The sequence below is a fragment of the Heterocephalus glaber genome, unplaced genomic scaffold, assembly GCF_053883595.1.
Source record: "Heterocephalus glaber isolate CG9 unplaced genomic scaffold, H.glaber_assembly_v1.0 deba00001531, whole genome shotgun sequence".
NCBI lineage: Eukaryota > Metazoa > Chordata > Mammalia > Rodentia > Bathyergidae > Heterocephalus > Heterocephalus glaber.
In genome coordinates, this window is record NW_028258329.1 from 15,035,776 (window position 1) to 15,056,242 (window position 20,467).

At 37.7% G+C, this 20,467-nt stretch overlaps 1 protein-coding gene across 14 annotated transcripts in view; it reads left to right on the forward strand.

Moving 5' to 3' along the window:
- Positions 1-20,467, forward strand: part of Akap13 (A-kinase anchoring protein 13) — a 332,605-nt gene that overhangs the window by 292,269 nt on the left and 19,869 nt on the right. For 11 of the 14 annotated variants that reach the window (XM_087188505.1, XM_013075077.3, XM_013075076.3 and 8 more), the window contains 7 exons: positions 4,929-4,996; positions 7,636-7,696; positions 10,875-11,010; positions 15,832-15,944; positions 16,517-16,669; positions 17,330-17,580; positions 20,256-20,381. In XM_087188505.1, coding sequence (XP_087044631.1) covers positions 4,929-4,996; positions 7,636-7,696; positions 10,875-11,010; positions 15,832-15,944; positions 16,517-16,669; positions 17,330-17,580; positions 20,256-20,381 — 908 coding nt within the window. The remainder of the gene's footprint in view (positions 1-4,928; positions 4,997-7,635; positions 7,697-10,874; positions 11,011-15,831; positions 15,945-16,516; positions 16,670-17,329; positions 17,581-20,255; positions 20,382-20,467) is intronic. The other 3 variants (XM_021264786.2, XM_087188503.1, XM_004852728.3) reach the window with 2 other exon arrangements.

Below are 20,467 nucleotides of genomic sequence, written 5' to 3' on the forward strand. Positions count from 1 at the left end.
GTGGTAGGTTGTTTCTCTTGATTAAAAAAATAAACAAGTATAGACCATCTATAATCTAAGTCGGAAACATAAGAATTCACAGTGTAGGTGATGGTTGGATTTTGCTTTGGACTTTATCAGGAAAAGCAGCTGTCTGGTTAGACAGTTTTCTGACATTTAGAATTCATTGCTTATGTGAGATAGTAAAATACATGTAGTTGATTAAAGAAAGGAAGTTTGTTATTTAAGGAAAAGGGGGATTATTCAAGCAGAACACTTTCATTTTGTTTCATTTGTTTGCTAGTGTTCTTATGAAAACTGCCTTGATAACCACTTCAGCCAAGATGGTTTGGCTCTTTTGTTTGTGTGTGTGTGTGTGTGTGTGTGTGTGTGTGTGTGTGTGTGTGTGTGGTTTTCCTCCTTTGCACATCAGCACTGTGGTTATTATACCAGCTACCAAGAAATCTCAAGTGTCTTTTGCTTATAAGTACTATCAGTGCTCACTAGGCAATGTCTCACATTCTCTATAAAGATTTAAAACAAGAAATTGAAAGAATTTTGAAGCATGCATTTCTGAGTTGCTCATATTTAAATGTTTTTTGTTTTATTTTCATTTTCTTGGTTAGGGTTGAAATGATAGGAGGAACTTGTATATTTCTGTCTTTGAAGGTAATCCCTCACTTAGTATCCCTAGGAAGAATCAGATCATTTTTTTTCCAGGTAAGAGTTTTCTGCTCAGGTCTATCCTTAGTGGACAGAACAGTCAGACTTGGTGTATTCCCTAATTATCATCAATGACTTGGAGTATCAAAGACACCCTCCTTCAGAGAATTCAGCTCATGAAGGTCAATCTTTGCTTAAATAGGGATGTTAGTTCAGTTTGGCATAGCTACTCCCCTCAAACTGATTTTCTTTCGCTATTCTTTTCTAATTTTTTTTTTCTGCTGAAGGAGAAAGAATGCATAGTAAATGACAGTTCACCAAATATCTGTGGCATTTGGTGGCAGAAGTTTTTTGTTTTAATAGCAACAGATAGATGAAAGTTCCCAGTCACATGGGGTTTGCTCCATTTTCTTTTGTTTGACGCCTTTTTTTTTTTTTTTTTTTTTTGGCACCGGGGAATGAACTCGGGTCCTTGTGCTTGCACAGCAGGCACCAAAACCTCTGAGCTAAATCCCAGGCCCGTTTGATGCCTTCTTATAGCAAAAAAAGAAGTTGAAGGCCAGGCTTGTTTGCTTTTAAGTTCAGAAGAATCTAACTAAGAGATCAGCTCTGTTCCAATAAACCACTGTGCTGAGACCTTTTTGAAGAATTTTGGAAAGTGAAAGCATATTGTTTATTGCTATTAGGAAATCTTTAAAGTAAATAAATAAAAGGCTAGATAATCTTCTTTGATCTTCCTAATGGCATAGATGGTTTGTGACAGAGAGCTTAAAAATATATTAAATTTGTCTTCACTTCTTGTGTTCTTGGTAAAAACAGAGAAAACAGTTTTAATCCAGTGACTTTGGCTTATGTCAGTAGGGCCAAATGTTCATTAATTACCCATTGCAGATTGAGTCCAGGACCATTTGGTAACAAGTTGAGTGGTTTTCAAGTAGGTACTTCTTCAGTATGTTAAGCAAGTGTCCATATGAGCTGTTAATCAGTAAGACTTATGACCATAATATAGAGGAAAATTAAGTTTCAGCTGGCTTGTGGATTTGGAATCATGTCTCAGTAAACTGAAAACAATTTAGTTTTGAGACAGGGTCTCGCTATGTAGGCCCAGGCTGGCCTTGAACTTGCAGCAATCCTCTTGCCTCAGCTTCCTGAGTATTAAGATTACTGGTATGCGCCACCATGCTCCACTATGAAAACAAATTTGTGTGAAAAACTCTACTAGAAGTATATTTCATAATGCATCGAAGGGAAATGGTTTCTAAATCTCAGACACTGCCCTGAGAACTGAAAACTGCTGGTTTGTTTAAACGAGTAGTTTGAAAGCTGGAAGGTTGTTGTTGCTTAATTCCTGTAGAATATTGGAACTGACCAGGAAGGAGAGAATCAGAAAGATACAACTTGAAAACAAGTTCTGTCCACAGTGTTCTCATTGATCACTTTGGAAGATCAAAATTAGTAGCAAGTTCTCAGGCAAATCTCCCACCTTTGATGTTCCACATAGGCGTCTAAAATAGATATTCAATAAACCAAAATTTAAAAATGCACTTTTATAATGGGGATATACAATAGTAAAATCTAATTAAAAATAGTTTTCATTTAATCACAAGTGCTCTAAGTTACTTTTTAAAAGAAAAAAAAAGGATAGGAAATGTTTGTAAGTGAGCTGAAGGAACTTTGGAGGATCATAGTTTGATTGAAAGATGTTAATACAAAATATTATATATGGATAATTTAACAGGCACCTAGGTACCCATCACTGAAAATGAAAAAATAGTAACATTTGTCATAGTCCTTCTGATTATTTTTCACCTTTAAAGAAGCCGTTACAGGGCCGGGGATTTAGCTCAGTGGTTTCTCTGCCTGCTGCGCAAGCGCAAGAACCCAAGTTCGATCCCCGGTACCAAAAAAAAAGCCATTACATTTGAAATTGAATTTCCCTATGTTTTCTTGCTCCAGAATGCTTCTTTCTCCCTTAGAATAAGCACTGTCACAAATTCAGTGTATATGTAATCTGTGTTTTACAGTTTCATCTCATAGAAACAAAGTTTTTTGTATTTTGAGTTTTTTTAGTTTACATAAAAGGTGCCATATGGTGCATCTTATTGCATAATCTGCTTTATTCTCCCCAGTGTTTTGTTTTGGGGACTCAGCATATTGAAACACATAGATCTAGATCACTGACTTTTAGCTCTTCTGTGGTATCCTGCTATGTAAATATAATCAGATCTGTTCCACTGCTCAGTCATTTGAGTTATTGTCAACTTCTTTCTGTTACAAACAGTGCTACCAGGGACGTCCTCAGTATGTTTATCACTAGGCTTTATATCAAGATGGGCTAATTCCTCAAGTGGGCACATTTTCAACTTTATTAGAAGTTGCTAAATTACTCTCCAAAGTTAATGTAGCAATTCTTGATCCTTTAGCAAATGCTGGGTATCTTCGTTGTCATATCCTCACCAGGGCTTAAAACTGGGGGAAATGTGGTCCCGCTTCTTTTACAGATGAGGAAAGAGAAGTGTGTGGGGAAAGAACTTTTACTAGAGTAACACTAAATAACAGAACCAGGACCTAACTCAAGTATAGTTTGACAGCCATTTGCTCTGTTATCCTCGTAGTGTTAATAAACTGACACAGTAAGTTTCATATACCATAATCAAGGTTGTGTCAGGGCGCTGGACTTAGATAAAGAGGCATGAGTTCTACAGACAGACATCTGAGTAGGTGCCATAGCCCGGCACTGTGCTAAAGAGACTTGAAGAGTAATGGGTGAATGGCCTCTGCCACGGAAGAGCACTCAGTGCAGAATAACCTGACATAATTCCAGTGCAGTGTAACTGGTAGTATTTAGGAAGAGACCTATGAACCATGTGGGCATTTCAAGAGTAACTATTGCAAAAGGAATGGAAAGGGCCCTTGAGGTTGGGGTTTCCGGCAGTGTCTTTTCTAATGTCTTCATGTGCCCTCCTTGCCATCATCACTCCAGCAGGCCCCCACCCCCGGTCCGTATGTCTGAGCCTTAGAAAGTATCTTGGCCCATAATTCATGAGTTCGTCTGGACATGTGGACAGGATCTGTGATGCTTCCTGAAGCAGTATGTGAGACAGTGCCTAGTAGATGGTACCCCAGACTCCTGAGTGAACTTGTCCTCATCAGGTGTGCCCAAAGACAAAACTTACTTGTTCCTGCTTCACCTCTGACTTCTTGCCACAGTTCAGTTTTATGACTTCATAGCAACAGTAAGAGCTGATGATAACCCTTCTGAGGCATAGAGTGATTTGAGTTTTACATCCTTGGTCTTTGAAGACCAAGGGGCTGAAACATTAAAAGAATTTTGAGATAAAATTGTGTTGGCAAATTGTGGTCTCTCTTTATCTTTCAGGACATCTCCCATCTTCTCCAGTTTAAGTTCCCAGGGGTGCTTTGAGGTAGTTATGGTCACCTTGCTTGTGTGACTCTTAAACTCGAAGGGTTGTGACAAGCTCAAGGTAGTTTATTATCCCGAGAAGAAGGGTAACCAGGTACATTTTCATATCCACGTTGTTAGTTACTTTTCTCTCATCACTGAGACAAAATACCCAACACCCAAAGTTAAAGCAGGGAAAGGCTTATTTGGCTTACAGTTCGTAGAGGTTTTAGGCCATAATTGGCTGCCTCCAAGGCAGGGTGGCAGAGAGTGGCAATAGTTTATGGCAGCACAAGCAGCAAAAGCAACAAGAGAACTGTACCAGCGCCTTCATGCCCCTTTGGTCTTACTCAAACTACTTAGGACAGGTAGCACTCACACCCTTAGTTCCAGTGCCTTTGAGCCTAGCCCCACCATGACTCAATCACACACTCTAGATTCACCCACCTCTGGAAAAGCATGAGGCTTTGAGGAGACATCTAACACAAGCTATAACACATGTCCTCCACTTTGATACAGTAATGCAAACATTATAATTCCCTGTTAGTTGGGTTTATTTATATATTGTGATTTAGACATGCCTATTCATGGCAGACACTTAAACTTTTGCTTTTGATAGCATCTTGGGTTTCCTGCCTGAGAAGTTCCAGAGTTCTCCTTTTTGTTAATCAGAAATCACATCTGCTCTTGTTTGTGCTCCAAATGATATCGTAGGCCTGCTTCCTAGAGGAGGACTGCACAGTGTAACTGGGGTTTATAGTGACATTCTCATAAGTGACTTCACTTGGAAACCAGTAGGCATCTCACAGTGTAGCAGTGGCAGAATCAGAATCTCAGTCTGTTTGTAGCTTTTTTGTGACCTTGAGTTTTGCGTTCTTTTCAGATTGCAGTGCTTTTGTCCACAAAGGCTGCAGAGAAAGTCTGGCCTCCTGTGCAAAGGTCAAAATGAAGGTAAGACATTTGTGGCTAAAAGAAGGCTTTAAAGAAAAAACCCTTAAAGTTAAAATAAGAGAGTATAAATTAGCAAAATCCTTAGGAATTAAGAGTTGAGGTCTCAGTTTTTATTTAATCATTGGTACTAACTTTAAGACCAAAATAATTTTTCTCTAAAATGGTCAGTTCAGGGGCTGGGGATTTAGCTCAGTGGTGTCACCGCCTGCCTCGCAAGCACAAGGTCCTGAGTTTGATCCCCAGTACCCCCTAAAAAAAAAGATCAGTTCTCAGTTTTCTCAGGAATTTTAGGCTTTTGGAAAAGAAATTCTTTCAGAATTTCTATGTGTTAAATATGCTGTTCTCTGTGATTTTAATATTTGTGTTGCTCTTTTTAAAAATTTATTTTTATCAGTACATTTGTAATATATGATTACATTCACTTTGAGGAGTTGATACATGTACATAACACATCTTAATTCTTTTTCTGTTTCTATTAAAGTGAGTTTTTAAAAACCATGTCTGCAGGCCTGTTCTGCTATTCACACACTTGGCTTCTTTATTTGGGACTGTGAGGGCAGTGGATAGAAATCATGGGCTTGTGATACACTGATGAGCAGGGGGCTGCTCTGTTTAGACCCATCGTGTGTGTTCCACTTTTCTTCACAAGTACATGCAGATCATATGATCATATGATATAGTAATACAAAGTGTCGATTATATGGTGGTACCTGCTCTGAGCATGCTATATAATAATGTACACTGATTTTCCAGAAACTCTTAAAAGAAGAATATGGGAGCTATGGATGTATCTCTGGGGTAGAGCACTTGCCTAGCACCAGTGAGGCCCTGTGTTCAATTCCCTGCACTGGGGGAGGGGCTGGGCTTGGGGGGATACCTTTAAAGTAACTTGTGTGCGCTGTCACCCATAAATGTCTTTCCATTCCTTGTCACAGAGACTTTCCAGTTTCATCTCTACAGATACACAATGTGTTGTTGTATGAGTCATCTATAATCAGATACGCCTATCTAGTACAATGGCCTCAATCTTGAGTGTGTATCAACGTTATCTCAAGGGCTTACAAAAAAGAAATTCTGGAATGGAGTCCAGGAATTCGCATAGCTTGATAAGTTCCTAGATGATGCTAATAGTCCTTGGACCTTACTTTAAGAAGCAATGAAGTAGCGTAAAGAAGGCAAACTTCTGTAACCCAGACTTATTCAGCCCACAGTCATATATTTTGTTTACATCATGAAGTATGTTTTTTAATTACTGCATTTATTTAAAAATCATATTTCATATCAATTTCTGATTTCTCCTGGAAAGTTGGAAGGCCTCACAAGCCCAAGCCCACTGGTATTTCCCATTACCCAGCACTCCCAATTCACCTGCCATTTTTCTCTTTTTTCCATAATACTTACTACCTTCTCAGCATCTGTATTTATCTGCCTTTATTTATTAAATTTTTTGATTATCTGAATCTTTCTTTAACTAGAACATAAGCTTCCAGACTCACTAGCGAGCCTGAAGCAGGCATCTTTGATCCATTAATAGCCTGAGAATGTAGCATGGTGTCAAGCTTATACATCTTTAAATGTTGGAAGATTGAATGGCAAAAAGCAACTACACCTGAGTGGCCACTGCCTCTTTTTGCACAAAAGGATATACAAGTTCCATATTGTCACTTCCCAACTTCTGTTACTTTTGTTACTTGCCTGACCCCACAGTATTTGAGTTCATGTCTGATAAAATTTATTGCTGTTTTGAACATACTGGATTCCACAGAACAATGACAGGACAGATAATAGCATTGCCTGTATATAAGTGTATAACCTAAATAAGGAATTCTTTTTGAATTGGAAGCAACCTGTTTTCTCTAATAATTTGTTCAATTAGAATGCTATAGTCTGCGATTTCTTGGTTTTTTTTTTTTAAGACATTGGCAATTGAACCTAGGGTCTTTGCACTGAGCTATAATCCCAGCCCTTTTAAAATTATATAATTTTGAGACAGGGTCTCCCTAAGTTACCCAGGCTGGTCTTCAGCTTGTGGTACTCCTCCCTCAGCCTCCCCAGAATGCTGAGATTATGGAAGTGTCCCACCAAAACTGGCTTGTAACTTCTTGAAATATTTTTGATATATGTCAGACAAAAGTCTTAACTAAAATGAGCATTTTACCAAAGAATTTGACACCTTATAAATGCTACTCACTGGAGAAACAGAAAGTCATTGATGCTCCTCTTGAGGAACTGCCAGTCTAGTGGAAAGATAGACAAAACACTTTCCATAAATAAGGAAAAGCTATATGAGCGATATGCCGGGTTTCCCTGTTTGTCAGTTGCTGCCTGGGGTGAGAAGAGGAAAGGACCTAATGGCTGGCTTTATGAAGGAGGTAGTACTTAAACCATCTAGAAATGGAAGACTGCCAAGTGTAGAAAGAGAAGAAAAACAAGCCTGGGAGAAGAAACAGTACCTGCAGCACTGAGTGCTCAGCAGGCCCAGAGGGTGGCAAGTGGGTGTGACAGGGCCACAAGGTGCTGCTGGCTAGTGCAAAAGAGAAGCCAGAAAGCAGGCTGAACCATTCTCTTTTCATTCTAGGCTGCTCTAAACATGGCAGAGTTGTCAGTGCAGTCTTCATGTGTTTATTCTGTTTCTTTAGCAGCCCAAAGGGAACTTCCAGGCACAGGACACATCATCACTGCCTGTCATGAGAAACAAGCGTAAGTAGCCCACCTCTCAGAGTAGTTTTGATTTGATTGGTTCCATTGTGTGTTGTTCATTTCTTAACCCTCATCACTATTTGAATACCTATTCTGCTTTTAAGGCACTGTTGTTTTGTTCTGCAGATTCGTTGGCCAGTAGTGTAGCATTATAGCATCTAGCCATCTTCGAAGGCCTCTGTAACAGTGCGTGCATTATCTTCAAAGGCAGGACTGCAGCCTGTGTGTGAGCAGGTCCCGTGTGCAGCCCATTACCTCACAGTTATATGAATCAAATGAAATCTTGCTTGTTAAATGTGTTTATTAACAGTGAAGTTATATAAATGGTTTATTCCTCTACCCCACCCCGAGGACAAGTGGTATACCAAATCGAGTAAATCGTACTCTCCCTTCATATCAAACTATCTTCAGTCTATCTGAGGCTTTTCTTTGGTTTTACTTCATATTTTTCACTTTTCATTCTTCACCTTCTACTCATTTTTTCCTATCTGCCCTGCCTTTAGACATATGCATATCTTGGGAGGGCTCTTAATTCTTTCCGCTAAATATAAATTAGACTATTTCACTTTTGCATATGTATTCTTATTTTTTCACTCTATTATTTTGAAGTTATGCATGTTACTATTACAAGCTGTTGTTTCAGACTGCTGCTGCATGATCTCTTTCATAAGCATAGATCACATTTTAAATTATCACTTGCCCTCAAATGTTTTAAATTGCTTCCAACTCTTATCATAAATAATGTAGTAAGGGCTATCTTCTTAATTGGCTCCCTGGGAATCTATATGAGAATTTTCCAAGGCAGTGTTTTTCAAATTGAAATTCCAGGATCAATTAGACATACATATTCTTGGGCTTTACCAGACCCTACCAGAAACTCTGGGGGTGGAGCTCAATGATCTGTGTTTTAATAGATTCTCTAGATGATCTTGATATTCTCTTAAGTTTGAGAATCACTGCTATATGCTGTAGTTCTGAGTTCTTCCAGACAGCTCCAGAATGGCTATGCCACTCTATACTCCCACAGAATGTGAATTCCCTTCAGACATATTAAGTCTGGTTATGTGTCTTTACATTTAGATGACTATAAAAAATGCTTTGCCAGATTGACATCCACTTCCATTTATGATCCAGCCCATTCCACATGCCTTTTGCGAGTCTAAAACTCTTTTTCCTGTGAGATTATCTTTTGTTTCAGAAACCTATTTTCTTCCACAGCAGATAAAAAAAATTTTTTTAAGTGCCTACTATGTGCAGGTTTCTTTATGTGTATTACCTCTGACCCACACAAATATGTATTCCTATTTTATCTCACTGAGTCAGGATAGTAATTGAAAGTATCATTTATGGGTTCAGGTTACATAGGCTGAGTCCTACTAATTAGCTTTGTAACCTTGAATGTTACTAAATCTCTGTGCCTCATTTTCCTCCTCTGTAAAAGAGGGGTGATAAATCAGGCTTATCAGGGTGGAAGTCAGGCTTAAATGAGATTATAAAGTACTCAGTGGCGGGCACTCCAGAATTTGGCGGCAGCACCAGCAGCAGCATCACAGTTGATTGTGATAAGGCTCAAAGGCACAAAGTAACTTCCCCAATGAGCTGTTAGATTGGTTTCAAACAAGGCAAAGCTGTTGTTTTCAACCTCCTCTGCTGCCTCTTAGATCCAACTTGTTCCTTATAACTTTTAGGACCCTACATAACATTCTGCTTCTGTCATCTTCTCCACTCCTTTGTATACAGTTCTTCTCATCATAATATCCTCTCTTTTTCCCCTGACCTGTCCATATCCCCACCATTCTTCAAGAGCTACTGTTTCTTCCTGTTATATTTTATTTGCTCCCTTACCCCCTCCCCCAGCTTTTGAAACTCTCAAACATGCTTCAGACTCTTCACACTGAAGCATATTTTCTTTTCCACCAATTGCTCTAATTCTCTGTGGGGGCAGGGCCCGTGTCTCAAACTCTCTATGTACTCCCTACAACAAGGTGTTAGAATATATCCTGTTTTGGGTACAGTGTTTTATTGTTTTGTCTAAAATAGAATTTGAATTGGAAATTATTATATTAATATCTGTTAAACCAAAAGCATCCTGAAACAACAGCCACCCCAGTCTTACTGCCTTCAGCTCTTGACATTCCTGGCATAGGCAGATAATGGAGTTCATGTCTGGGGCACAAGCTCAGTTGTCAAGGGGAAATGACTTATTAACCATGTGCCAATATGACTGCTTTAGCAAATTAGAGCTCCAGTTTTCTTTCTGGTCATATTAAAGAGAAATACGCAGTATGAAAACCAAATAGCTTTGTGACATTAAAGTAATACTACATTTTCTTCATCCATAAATTAAAGAAATTGGTCAAAATTTATGCTCTTAGTGATTGAAAGAATCACTTGGGGAGCTGCAATGTATGTATACTCCTAGGTCCCACCCCATTGGACAAAATGGGGCTGGGAATTTCATACCTAATAAGTTCTTCAGATATTTTATGAAGGAGTTTTAAAAAGCATTAATCTTAGTTATCTCTAAGATTCCTTTTATCCTTCAAATCTTTTCAATCTTATTTTATTTTTTATTAATTTACATGTTTAAATATTAAATACCTTATCATAAATTTTTATCCTCACCTAATTTTTATCCCACATCAGAAACTCTTCTTAGTTTTTCTTTATCTTCCAGAGTTACCATATTAAAGCAGATATTAACTTGGATTATTAATTTTTTCAAGCAAAAGAGATAGCCTATTATGTACTTTGTTCTTTCCATTGATATTTTTATTTCCCCCTCTAATACACATTTTAGAGGTCTGTGTCAGTACATGGAGTGTGTCCTCATGTTGCTAAGCTGCATCATATTCTAATATATGAGGTACTGTGACTTACTAACCAGTATCTTAATACTCATTTATGTCATTTGCAGTCTTTTGCTTTTATCAACAGTGTTGCATTGAATAAGTTTGGACATGTATCCTTTCAGACATGAGTATATCTCAGAGAATATAGGCATTTACAGTTTCAGTAGTTACTTGGACACTGTCCTCTGTAGTTTTTGTACCAACTCACACTCCAAAGGGAAATCTGTTTTAAAGCATTTTGCTTCTATTTGGCATTTTAAAAATACATCAGTACTAGGTAGGCATGAATAGGTGATGTTCAATTAATGTCCATTCTGCCTTTATAGCCTCACAGCCCAAAGAGCGCCCCCGATCTGCAGTCCTCCTGGCTGAAGAAACAATGGCTCCCCCAGTGTTCGCTAGCAGACGGTCCCAGCAGAGTGTTTCACTCTCCAAAAGTGTCTCCATACAGAACATCACTGGGTAAGTGGAGGTTTAGCTAGTACAGTTGACACCTGGGTGACAGGAGCATAATAATCACATCATTTGACAAAAAGATGCTTCTTTGGAGAAACATGCATAAAATAATGGGTTTAGTACATGGTGGGTTTTGGAGAAAGGAGAAGGGAGATTGTGGATTGGATGCACACACAAAATGGCTGCCATTTTGTGATAGTTATCTCCTTTAAACACCATTAACAGACTGGTTGCTCTGGGTATTTGTACATGGTCAGTCCCATTTTTGAAGAGCCTGAGTTCTGATATATGTGCTGCCAAAGCAAGCACTAAGAGCCTGAGTTCTAGAAAGATGACTTAGTTCAAAATAAGAAAGAATAGGGAAAAGACAATAATATATAAATTTTTGTTTGTAGCTACATATTTACATTGTCGAGTATCACACTTTTCTTTTTTTTTCCCCCATTAAGTTTATTGGTACATTTTAGGTATAAAATACAATTACATTCATCATTGGGATCTTGTACCATTACATGAGTATCTTGGTTCTTATTTTTTTTCCCCTTCCCCTGCCCTCCCTTCACCCCCTCCACCCTTCCCTATTTGTAAAGACTTTGTTTCCATTTTTTTCCTTTTCTCATACTTTTTCTTTTCCCTTCTTTTCTTTCCCCTACCCCTCCCACTTCCCCTGCTCCTTTAGACCTTTTCTTCCCATTACACAAGATCAATTATACATTTTTAAAATTACAATATCAAGATCTAGGAGACATTACCACAAATTTTACAGAATTTAAAAGGATATAGAAAGCATATTACAAAAATCTGTTTTGAAATAAATTTGACAACTTCTAAGAAGTACCTTGGAAGACAAATTAATGAAACTAACTCTGGAGGAAATATAAAATTTGAATACCATCTATTAAAGTACATTCCTAGCTTGAAAACCCACCTATATGACAACAGGCTCGTATACATTTTAACTGATGAATTATATCAAACATTTAAAGCAGAAAATAGAAGGAATACTTCTCCCGTCATTTTAGGAACTCAACATTGTGCTAATCCTAAAACTGGATAAAGATAATAGAAGAAAAAAGTATGAACATAGAAATTTGTTTATCAAAACAAACTATTAGAAATCATATCTGGCAGTACGTAGAAAGTGGTTTTATCATAGGGATGACAGTGTTGATTCAGCATTGGAAGATCCACCCCCAAAAGTCATCATTTTAACAGAGGAAAGGAAAAAGCCATGTGATACTGTCACTAGTTGGAAAAAAATATTGGACTAAATTCCACAGCTGTTCATGGTAAAAGCTATCAGGAGACTAGAAGTAGAACAGAACCTTCTCAACAGATCAAAGACATATATTCCATACTTCCTGCAAAAACACCTTATATGAATGGAGAAGATACAATGCTTTCTCCCCAAGGTGGGGAACAAGGGCAGATATGCCTACTCTTCATCTGTCCATTAAACTTTGAAACATAGACCCAAACCAAAATAGTCTGCCAATAAAATGACACAATTAGGATAGGATTGACAAGGTAGAAGCAAAATCTTTATATGTAGATGAAATGATCATCTACAGAGAAAATACTAAGAAATCTCTAGGAGCCCCTAGAACTGGTATTTGAATTTAGCAGGATTGGAAAACACAAGGTATATATAAAAATTCAGGTCTATGTATACTTGCTATAAATGAAGAATTGGATATTGAAATTTTAAAGTTATGTAGGAGTACAAAGGACCTAGAAAGGTAAAAAACAAAACAGTGTTGTAAGACATTTAGCACTCAATTTTAAGACTTCCTCTAAAGCTACAGTAATCAAGGCAGTGTTGGTGTAAGGAAAGACATATAGATCATTGGAATAAAACAAGAATCTAGAAATAGAACCACACATATATGGTCCACTGAGTTTTGAAGGATTACTTAACATTAATATTTTATAGAATATAAACTCAATTCAAGAGCAGAGGAAAAGATAGTGTTTTCAGCAAATGGCACTAGAACACCTGGTATCCGTATATAAAAAATTAACCTCAACCCTTTATTTCCATACATAAAAACAACTTGGAAGGATCAATGAACCTAAATATGAAAGATTAAAACTATAAAACTTTAAGAAGAAATTATAAGGGAAAATGTTTATGAATTTAGGGTAGGCAAGAACTCCCTAGGATACAAAAAACATGATGTAGAAAAGAAAAATATTGATAAATGAGATTCCATCAAAATTTAGAACTTTAAATGACATCGTTAAAATGAAAAGTAGTCCTTAAACAGACCATATTTACAATGCATATAACCTATGACCAGAATATATAAAGAACTCTTACAGCCCATTAATAGACAGCCCAATTAAAAAGTAGGCACAAGAAGATAATAAATAGCCAGTACAGCACCAAGAAAGGTGTGCAACACTAGAATCAGAAAAATACTAATCAGTACAACAAGAAGATTGAATTATACACTCATTAGGGAGATGAAGTTAAAAGTTTTAAAAGCCTTGTCATGACCTTTTCTTTTTGTTGGATTCTCCCCCTTTGCTTTTAATTTCTTGTTGCGCCCGATGGATTCATTCTGCTGGGCTTCCTGGGGCTGTGATCCTCATTGTCTTTTCCTAGGATATTGTCTAAAATTTTTTGGAGTGTTGGTTTGGTATTCATGAAGTTCCTGATGTGCTCTTTATCATGAAAGTATCTTATTTCTCCATCAATTTTGAAAGATAGTTTTGCAGGGTACATCAATCTGGGTTGGAGGCTGTTTTCCTTTAGGTCTTGAAATGCATCACTCCAAGCTCTTCTTGCCTTGAGAGTTTGCATTGAGAAGTCTGGTGTGATTCTGATGGGCTTTCCTTTGTATGTGATTTTTTTCTTTTCTCTCACTGCTTGTAGAATTTTGTTTTTCTGTTGGATTTCTGGAATCCTAAGTATTATATGCCTATGTGTAGATTTTTTTTGATCAAGGCTAGTTGGGGTCCTATATGCCTCTTTTATCTGTATGTCAGGTTCTTTTCCCCTACTTGGGAAGTTTTCTGCCATCACTTCTGTGAACAGCTTTTTTATGTCATCTGCACTCTCTCCTCTTTCTTCATTGACTCCAGTCTTATGTTATTCTTTGCATCGTCTAGCAGCTACTGGATTTATTTCTTGTGGTCCCTTGCAGTTTTTCTTTTCGTGGTCACTCATTGCAATCTTATCTTCTATATCTGAAATTCTATCCTCACATTGGTTCATTCTGCTGCGTAGACTTTCAGTGGAGTTTTTAATCTCCTGGAAATCTGTTTGTATCTGTTTTATGGATTCCATTTGTTTCCTATATTGGGATTCCATCATGTTCCTCAGCTCCTCTATTTTTTTATCTGTGTCCTCTAGATTTATTAATCATGTCTTGCACTATGGGCACAATCTCTGCTGTTATGTGAGAAATTATTTCTGATTTCATTTTTTCCAGATCCTTTTGTTGCCAGGTCAGGGAGTCCAGGTGGTTGAGTATCAGATTTCCATCTCATTTCCCTTTGGAGTTGCTGTAGGTGATCTGGAAGTCTCTTTTTGAGGCTTGTTTACGTGTCTTCTCATTTCCATGGTGGGGGGGTGTTACTGCTGGTGCCCTCTTGGCTCACCTCCTGTGCCCTGGGAGCGGTGGAATGGCAGCTGGGGAGCCTCCTCCTGGGTGCTGGGATTGGCTCAGGTATCACACTTTTCTGTTGTACTAATAAACCTGGTTGTCTTGTTTCTTTTTAAATCTGTTTCCCAGTCTTGCCTCTTATCTCTTAAGTCAGTTTCATGGAGGTGAGTTGTGAACCCCTTACTACTGTTAGGTTCCTGCTTCTTTTCCCTGAGTTCTTTTTGTAGTCTACTACAAAAGTTCCTGTGGCTATAAGCTGTTCAGGCATTGCCTATCAAGTTAGCATGGGGCTGATTATGTTGTTGACTGGCTTGGGCGAGATGCTCCCCTGGCCATCAAGTCCCTGTAAGTCATGTCAAATGAAGGACTCCAAACATTTTAGGAGAAATTCTTAACTAAAAGGTACAAAATCTCCTTTAGTTTATATTCACTAACTTCCATGTTGGTTAAAGTTTCCTCCTTAAAAAAAATAGTTTCAAATATTTTTGTTTTGTTTTGTTTGTATTTTTAGTACAAGTTTTGTTTTTTTTTTCAAAGTTACAACGTTACCAAAGTTCATTTGCATTGTGACTTTAAAAAGTTGATTTTTTTTTTTTTTTTTGGTACTGGGGATCGAACTTGGGACCTTGCGCTTGTGAAGCAGGCGGCAGAACCACTGAGCTAAATCCCTGGCCCCTGAAAAGTTGATTTTTAAATAAAACTCAAACTTTAAATGACCCTTCTGTATTGTACAACAAACATTGTATGTTTACTATGCTAGCTGATGAGTTGGGATTGAGAAAGTCCCGAGAGTATAGTTTAAGTGCAGTCAGTAGTAATTTGGAGAACAGGAGGGCAAAAATGTAATGTTTAGGTAATAAACAAAAATTTCTTATGTAAAGTTCTCTTTGCTTCTTATCGCTTTTTTAAAAGAGGCCCAAAAAGTTGAACAAGTTTGAGTTTGCAGTGATATTAAATGCTTCCAAACTTATTTAATAGTGCTCCATGTTGCTATATACCTAAAACAGTCTGTCTTGAATCATAGTAGAACTTCCAGCTACCATTTAGGGTTTTCAGGTACTCATTTAAGAATATGAACACTCAGGCTGGGGATTTAGCTCTGTGCCTGCCTCGCAAGCACAAGGTCCTGAGTTTGATCCTTGGTGGTGGTGGTGGGGGCTTATGAACACGCTTAACAATGTATATTACAACAATATAAATGTACTTTCGTTCTCAGAGTTGGCAATGAGGAGAACATGTCAAATACCTGGAAATTCTTGTCTCACTCAACAGACTCACTAAATAAAATCAGCAAGGTCAATGAGTCAACAGAATCACTTACTGATGAGGGTAAGAGGGAGTCATGGCCTATACAGTATTACGTGCCTCTGTAAAGACTGTATTGTGTTGTAAATACTAGTGTTAATGCATCTTCCTTACTTGGAAGATTCTTTAAGTTATAAATCTTCAAATGCATTTTAATGAATTGGTAATCACTCTTAGCCAATTGTGAGCTGTCCTTTGAAAGATGGCATTGATTTTAATGTGGGCATACTCTTTACTACAAATGCTTTTTCCTCCCCTAGACTTTTGTACATTTTCATTTCTAGCTATCTTGGCATAATTGTAAGTCTCCTCTCTTCAATTATGTAAAAGTAGCAGGTCCTTTTTAGATAGTAGGAATTATATCTTAATAATGTTTGATTCATGTCATGTTTGTCATTCTTAACCAGTCTCGAATATAGTCTGTCATTCCCAAACAGGACATTAATTCTTCTCTAGTACTAGGATATGCTTTCCATGAATGTCCCCTGTATCAGTTCAGAGTACTTGGGTCTAATTTATCATCTTTAGAAAAGTCTAGCCTGGCTTTTTAGAGGTCACAGAGCCAAGGTTCTCATTTGACTTTTTGATATTTTGAGGAGTAGGTACAGACATGAATGAAGGACAACTAATGGGAGACTTTGAGATTGATTCCAAACAGCTAGAAGCAGAGTCCTGGAGTCGGGTGGTGGACAGCAAGTTTCTGAAACAGCAAAAGAAAGATGTGGTCAGACGACAAGAAGTAATTTATGGTAAGATTCTTTATTTTGCTCTGCTTGTATTCTATTTGCATTGTCAAACATTTTTAAGCTGGTGATTTATTTGGCTATGAAAAATTAGTTTTTGAGTATGGGGTGCTTTAAAGGTTTTTTCTTAAAACTTTTGTGGTATGGAAACATGGTCTTGTTGGTATCCTTCTTTCTTACCCTGTTGGTTGTTCTATTGAACATTTAACTAGAAACATGAGTGCTTAGTGTACAGCCGTCCTAGAATGAGATCTCTTATGAAAATGCAGTGTAGTTCCTCAGCCACAGTGGAAAGTAGGTGGAACACAAGTCAGTTATAGGAACTAAGAACACATTCAAAAAGAGAGGGGCTGAATCCAATGAAGATCTCTTTGGAAACCATTATTTAAAACTGTCAGAATCCAGTATAGCTATCATCAGAAAAGAGTATTCAGTTATATGAAAGATAAGAGTACTTAGGGGAGGGGCCGGGGATTTGGCTGTGGTGCCCCACCTGTCTCATAAATGCAAGGTCCTGAGTTTGATCCCAGGTACCAAAAAAAAAAAAAAGACTACTTGGAGGAAATACAGCCATTGACCCAGTTTTAAGGTTTAAATTGGGCTCCACACCTTATGACTGGAGTTAAATGATCTTTGAAGGACCCTCAATCTCCTTCTTCCTTCTAGAGTTGATGCAGACAGAGTTTCATCACCTGCGCACCCTCAAGATCATGAGTGATGTGTACAGCCGGGGGATGATGACAGAGCTCCTCTTTGAGCAGCAGATGGTGGAAAAACTGTTCCCAAGTTTGGATGAGCTAATCAGTATTCATAGCCAGTTCTTTCAGAGGATCTTGGAGCGGAAGAAGGAATCTCTGGTGGATAAAAGTGAAAAGAACTTCCTTGTGAAGAGAATAGGGGATGTGCTTGTAAATCAGGTGAGCAAAGGGAATGATTTCAGGTTCTTCTCACATGCTTCGGGGAAAGAGTGAACCCTTGGGGCTCAGGAGGCGCACACTCACATCTGTGTAAGCTTGGGGAGGTGATGTCACCTCTCTGACCCTTGATTTCCTTTTCTGTAAAATGAGGACAGTATGCTATTTTAGAAAGTTTAAGGGAGTGTGTATGTAAAATACCTAACATGGTAGATGCACAATACAGTTATTCTTCTCAGAATCCATTCCATCATCAGAAGCAATATAGTTTAAGAAATCAAAGGGTACTTGTTGGGAAACTTCATCTTTGCCCCATTGCTCAAATCAAAAGGATCTCATTTAAAAACCAGCTGAAGCATAGAAAATTAAGCAGCTATCTATGAATTATTTCATAAAACACGTATTACTGATAATTTTCATCAAGGTGTGCTATGATTTCATTCCACTCCAAAAAAATTTCATCTAAAAATTATTTCATTACTTTTATATATTGTCATAGGCAGCTTTTATTGTTTCTTTTTAAAATATTCTCCTTAAAAAAATGTTACAAGTGGGCTGGGGATTTAATTCAGTGGTGCCGCCACCTGCCTTGCAAGCCCAGGGTCGCGAGTTTGATCCCCTGGTACCAAAAAAGAAAAAAGTTACAAGTATAATCTTAATAGTAACAGGAGTATAACACAGGCAAATGACTCAGTCTTTTTCTCCAGCAAATCCCTGCTTCTATGTAGAAGAGAGGCTTAATTGCTGGAGCAATTGGAGAATTGGAAGTTTTGTCCTTTCCTTGTATTTTTGAGCCCATACCTCTCACTTTATCACTTTATTAGTGTATTCATTCACTCTTCAAGTATTTAGAAAACATCTACTGAATGACAGGTCAGACTACTCAGGTGAATATGTATGGCTTGGACATTTGTCCGAGTGAACTCCTGTTCTGGGAGTAAAAAAGGCACACTTTGAAATAAATGCAAATTCTGTGTAGTAAAGTGCATTTCCAAAATGCACAATCAACAAGGTGTTTGTAAAAGATAGGGACTAAAAGGAAAACCTACAAATGAGAACCATTCCTCCCCCTAAACATCCCCTTTACCAAATATTTTCCATTTCTCTTTCTGCCCCTCCTCTCTGCCTTCAGGACCAGGGACCTCATCTAACCTTCGCTGTGTTGTTATATTTATATACATCCCTTAAGATCTTTGGTGCTAGTTTCATAGTGTCTTGTTTGTTACTCTCTGTGCCATTGCTAGGGAACCCTTTAGGGAACTTGCTTTACCATTTGAGCAGATAACATAATCTCTTTGCCTCAGCTTATCCATTGGTAAATGAATAAAGGAAAAACTACCCTGAACCTTCCAATTTTTTGGTAAGGATAAATTTGTGTTGCCTCCAGAGATTTTTCTCACTATATAGAAATCAGTGTTTGACATGCATCATATAGACTACCCATAAGCTCATTGACTTACACCAACATATATCTTCAGATAGACCTTTGAGATTGTACATATTTGGGAATGATTTAAGAGCCATGAAGAATTATTAGAATTATCACTTCTCGGCCTTTTGGCTAAGATCAAGTATAGAATTATTAGAACTGCCTGCCTGAAGGAAGTTGGATAAGCAGATCGCTAGATAATGAAGCCCGTTTCTGGTATCTACAGTATCTAATTTATTAAAGTTGAATTTCTAAGACTTATGTCACATGAAAAATTTCTAATGAACCTTGTTATTTTCTACTGTATTCATAACAAGTGGAAGAAAACATTTTATAGTGTTTATGTGGATGGTAAATAAGAATTTGTTTTTATTTCTTAAATATATGTAGCAGCTTTATTGAGATAAAATTCATCCACCATACAATCCACCCATTTAAAATGTACAGTTAAATGGTTTTTAGTATGTTCACAATTGGGCAGGTATGACCACAGTTAGTTTTAAAACATTTTCATCACCCTAAAAGGAAAACCTATAAACCTATACTCGCCTATAAATTCCAGCACTCTGGGTAGCTGAAACAGGAAGACTACAAGTTTGAACCCCACCTTGGCAGCTTAGTGAGACCCTGTCTCAAAAAATAAAAATTGGCCCGGGGATGTAGCTCAATCCAAAGGCCCTGGGTTCATTCCCCAGTATCCATCCCCCAAACCCTACACTCATTGGTACTCATCCACATATGCCACAAACACCAAACTGTGCTCGTCCTAGGCTACCACTAATACACATTTTTGTCCTTGTGAAACAGTGTGGTCCTTTGTGAATGGTTTTTTACTTGGCCTAATGCTTTGAAGGTCCATCACAAATTATAGCACGATTCATTCTTATGGCCCAGTAATAATCCATTGCATGGATAGCATCTTTTATTTGTTAATAATCACATTATTTCCACCTGGATACTATTCTGAATACTGCTGCCATGAACATTGGCATATAAATTTATGCTCATTGTATGTTTGGGGGTCTACATCTAGGAGTGAAATTGCTAGGTCTTATGAGAACTGTATGTTTATGTATGCTTTTGATAAAGCACAAACTGTTTACTAAAGCTGCTGTATTAGTTTAATCTTTGAGGAAAACTTACAAGGAAGTACTCTTGGCTTTTACAAATAGAGTAGAAACTTTTTACAAAATAGTAATATAAATTTACACTGAGTTACAGCATAATCACTGTTCTCTTTTCTCTGCAGTTTTTGGGTGAGAATGCAGAACGCTTAAAGAAGACATACGGCAAGTTTTGTGGGCAGCACAATCAGTCTGTAAACTACTTCAAAGACCTTTATACAAAGGATAAGCGTTTTCAGGCCTTTGTAAAGGTATACATGGAAGCCTCCATCATTGTCAGGAATAATGCATCATTGTTGGTTTTAGGTGGTCGTCTTCCTTATATAGTCCCTAATAG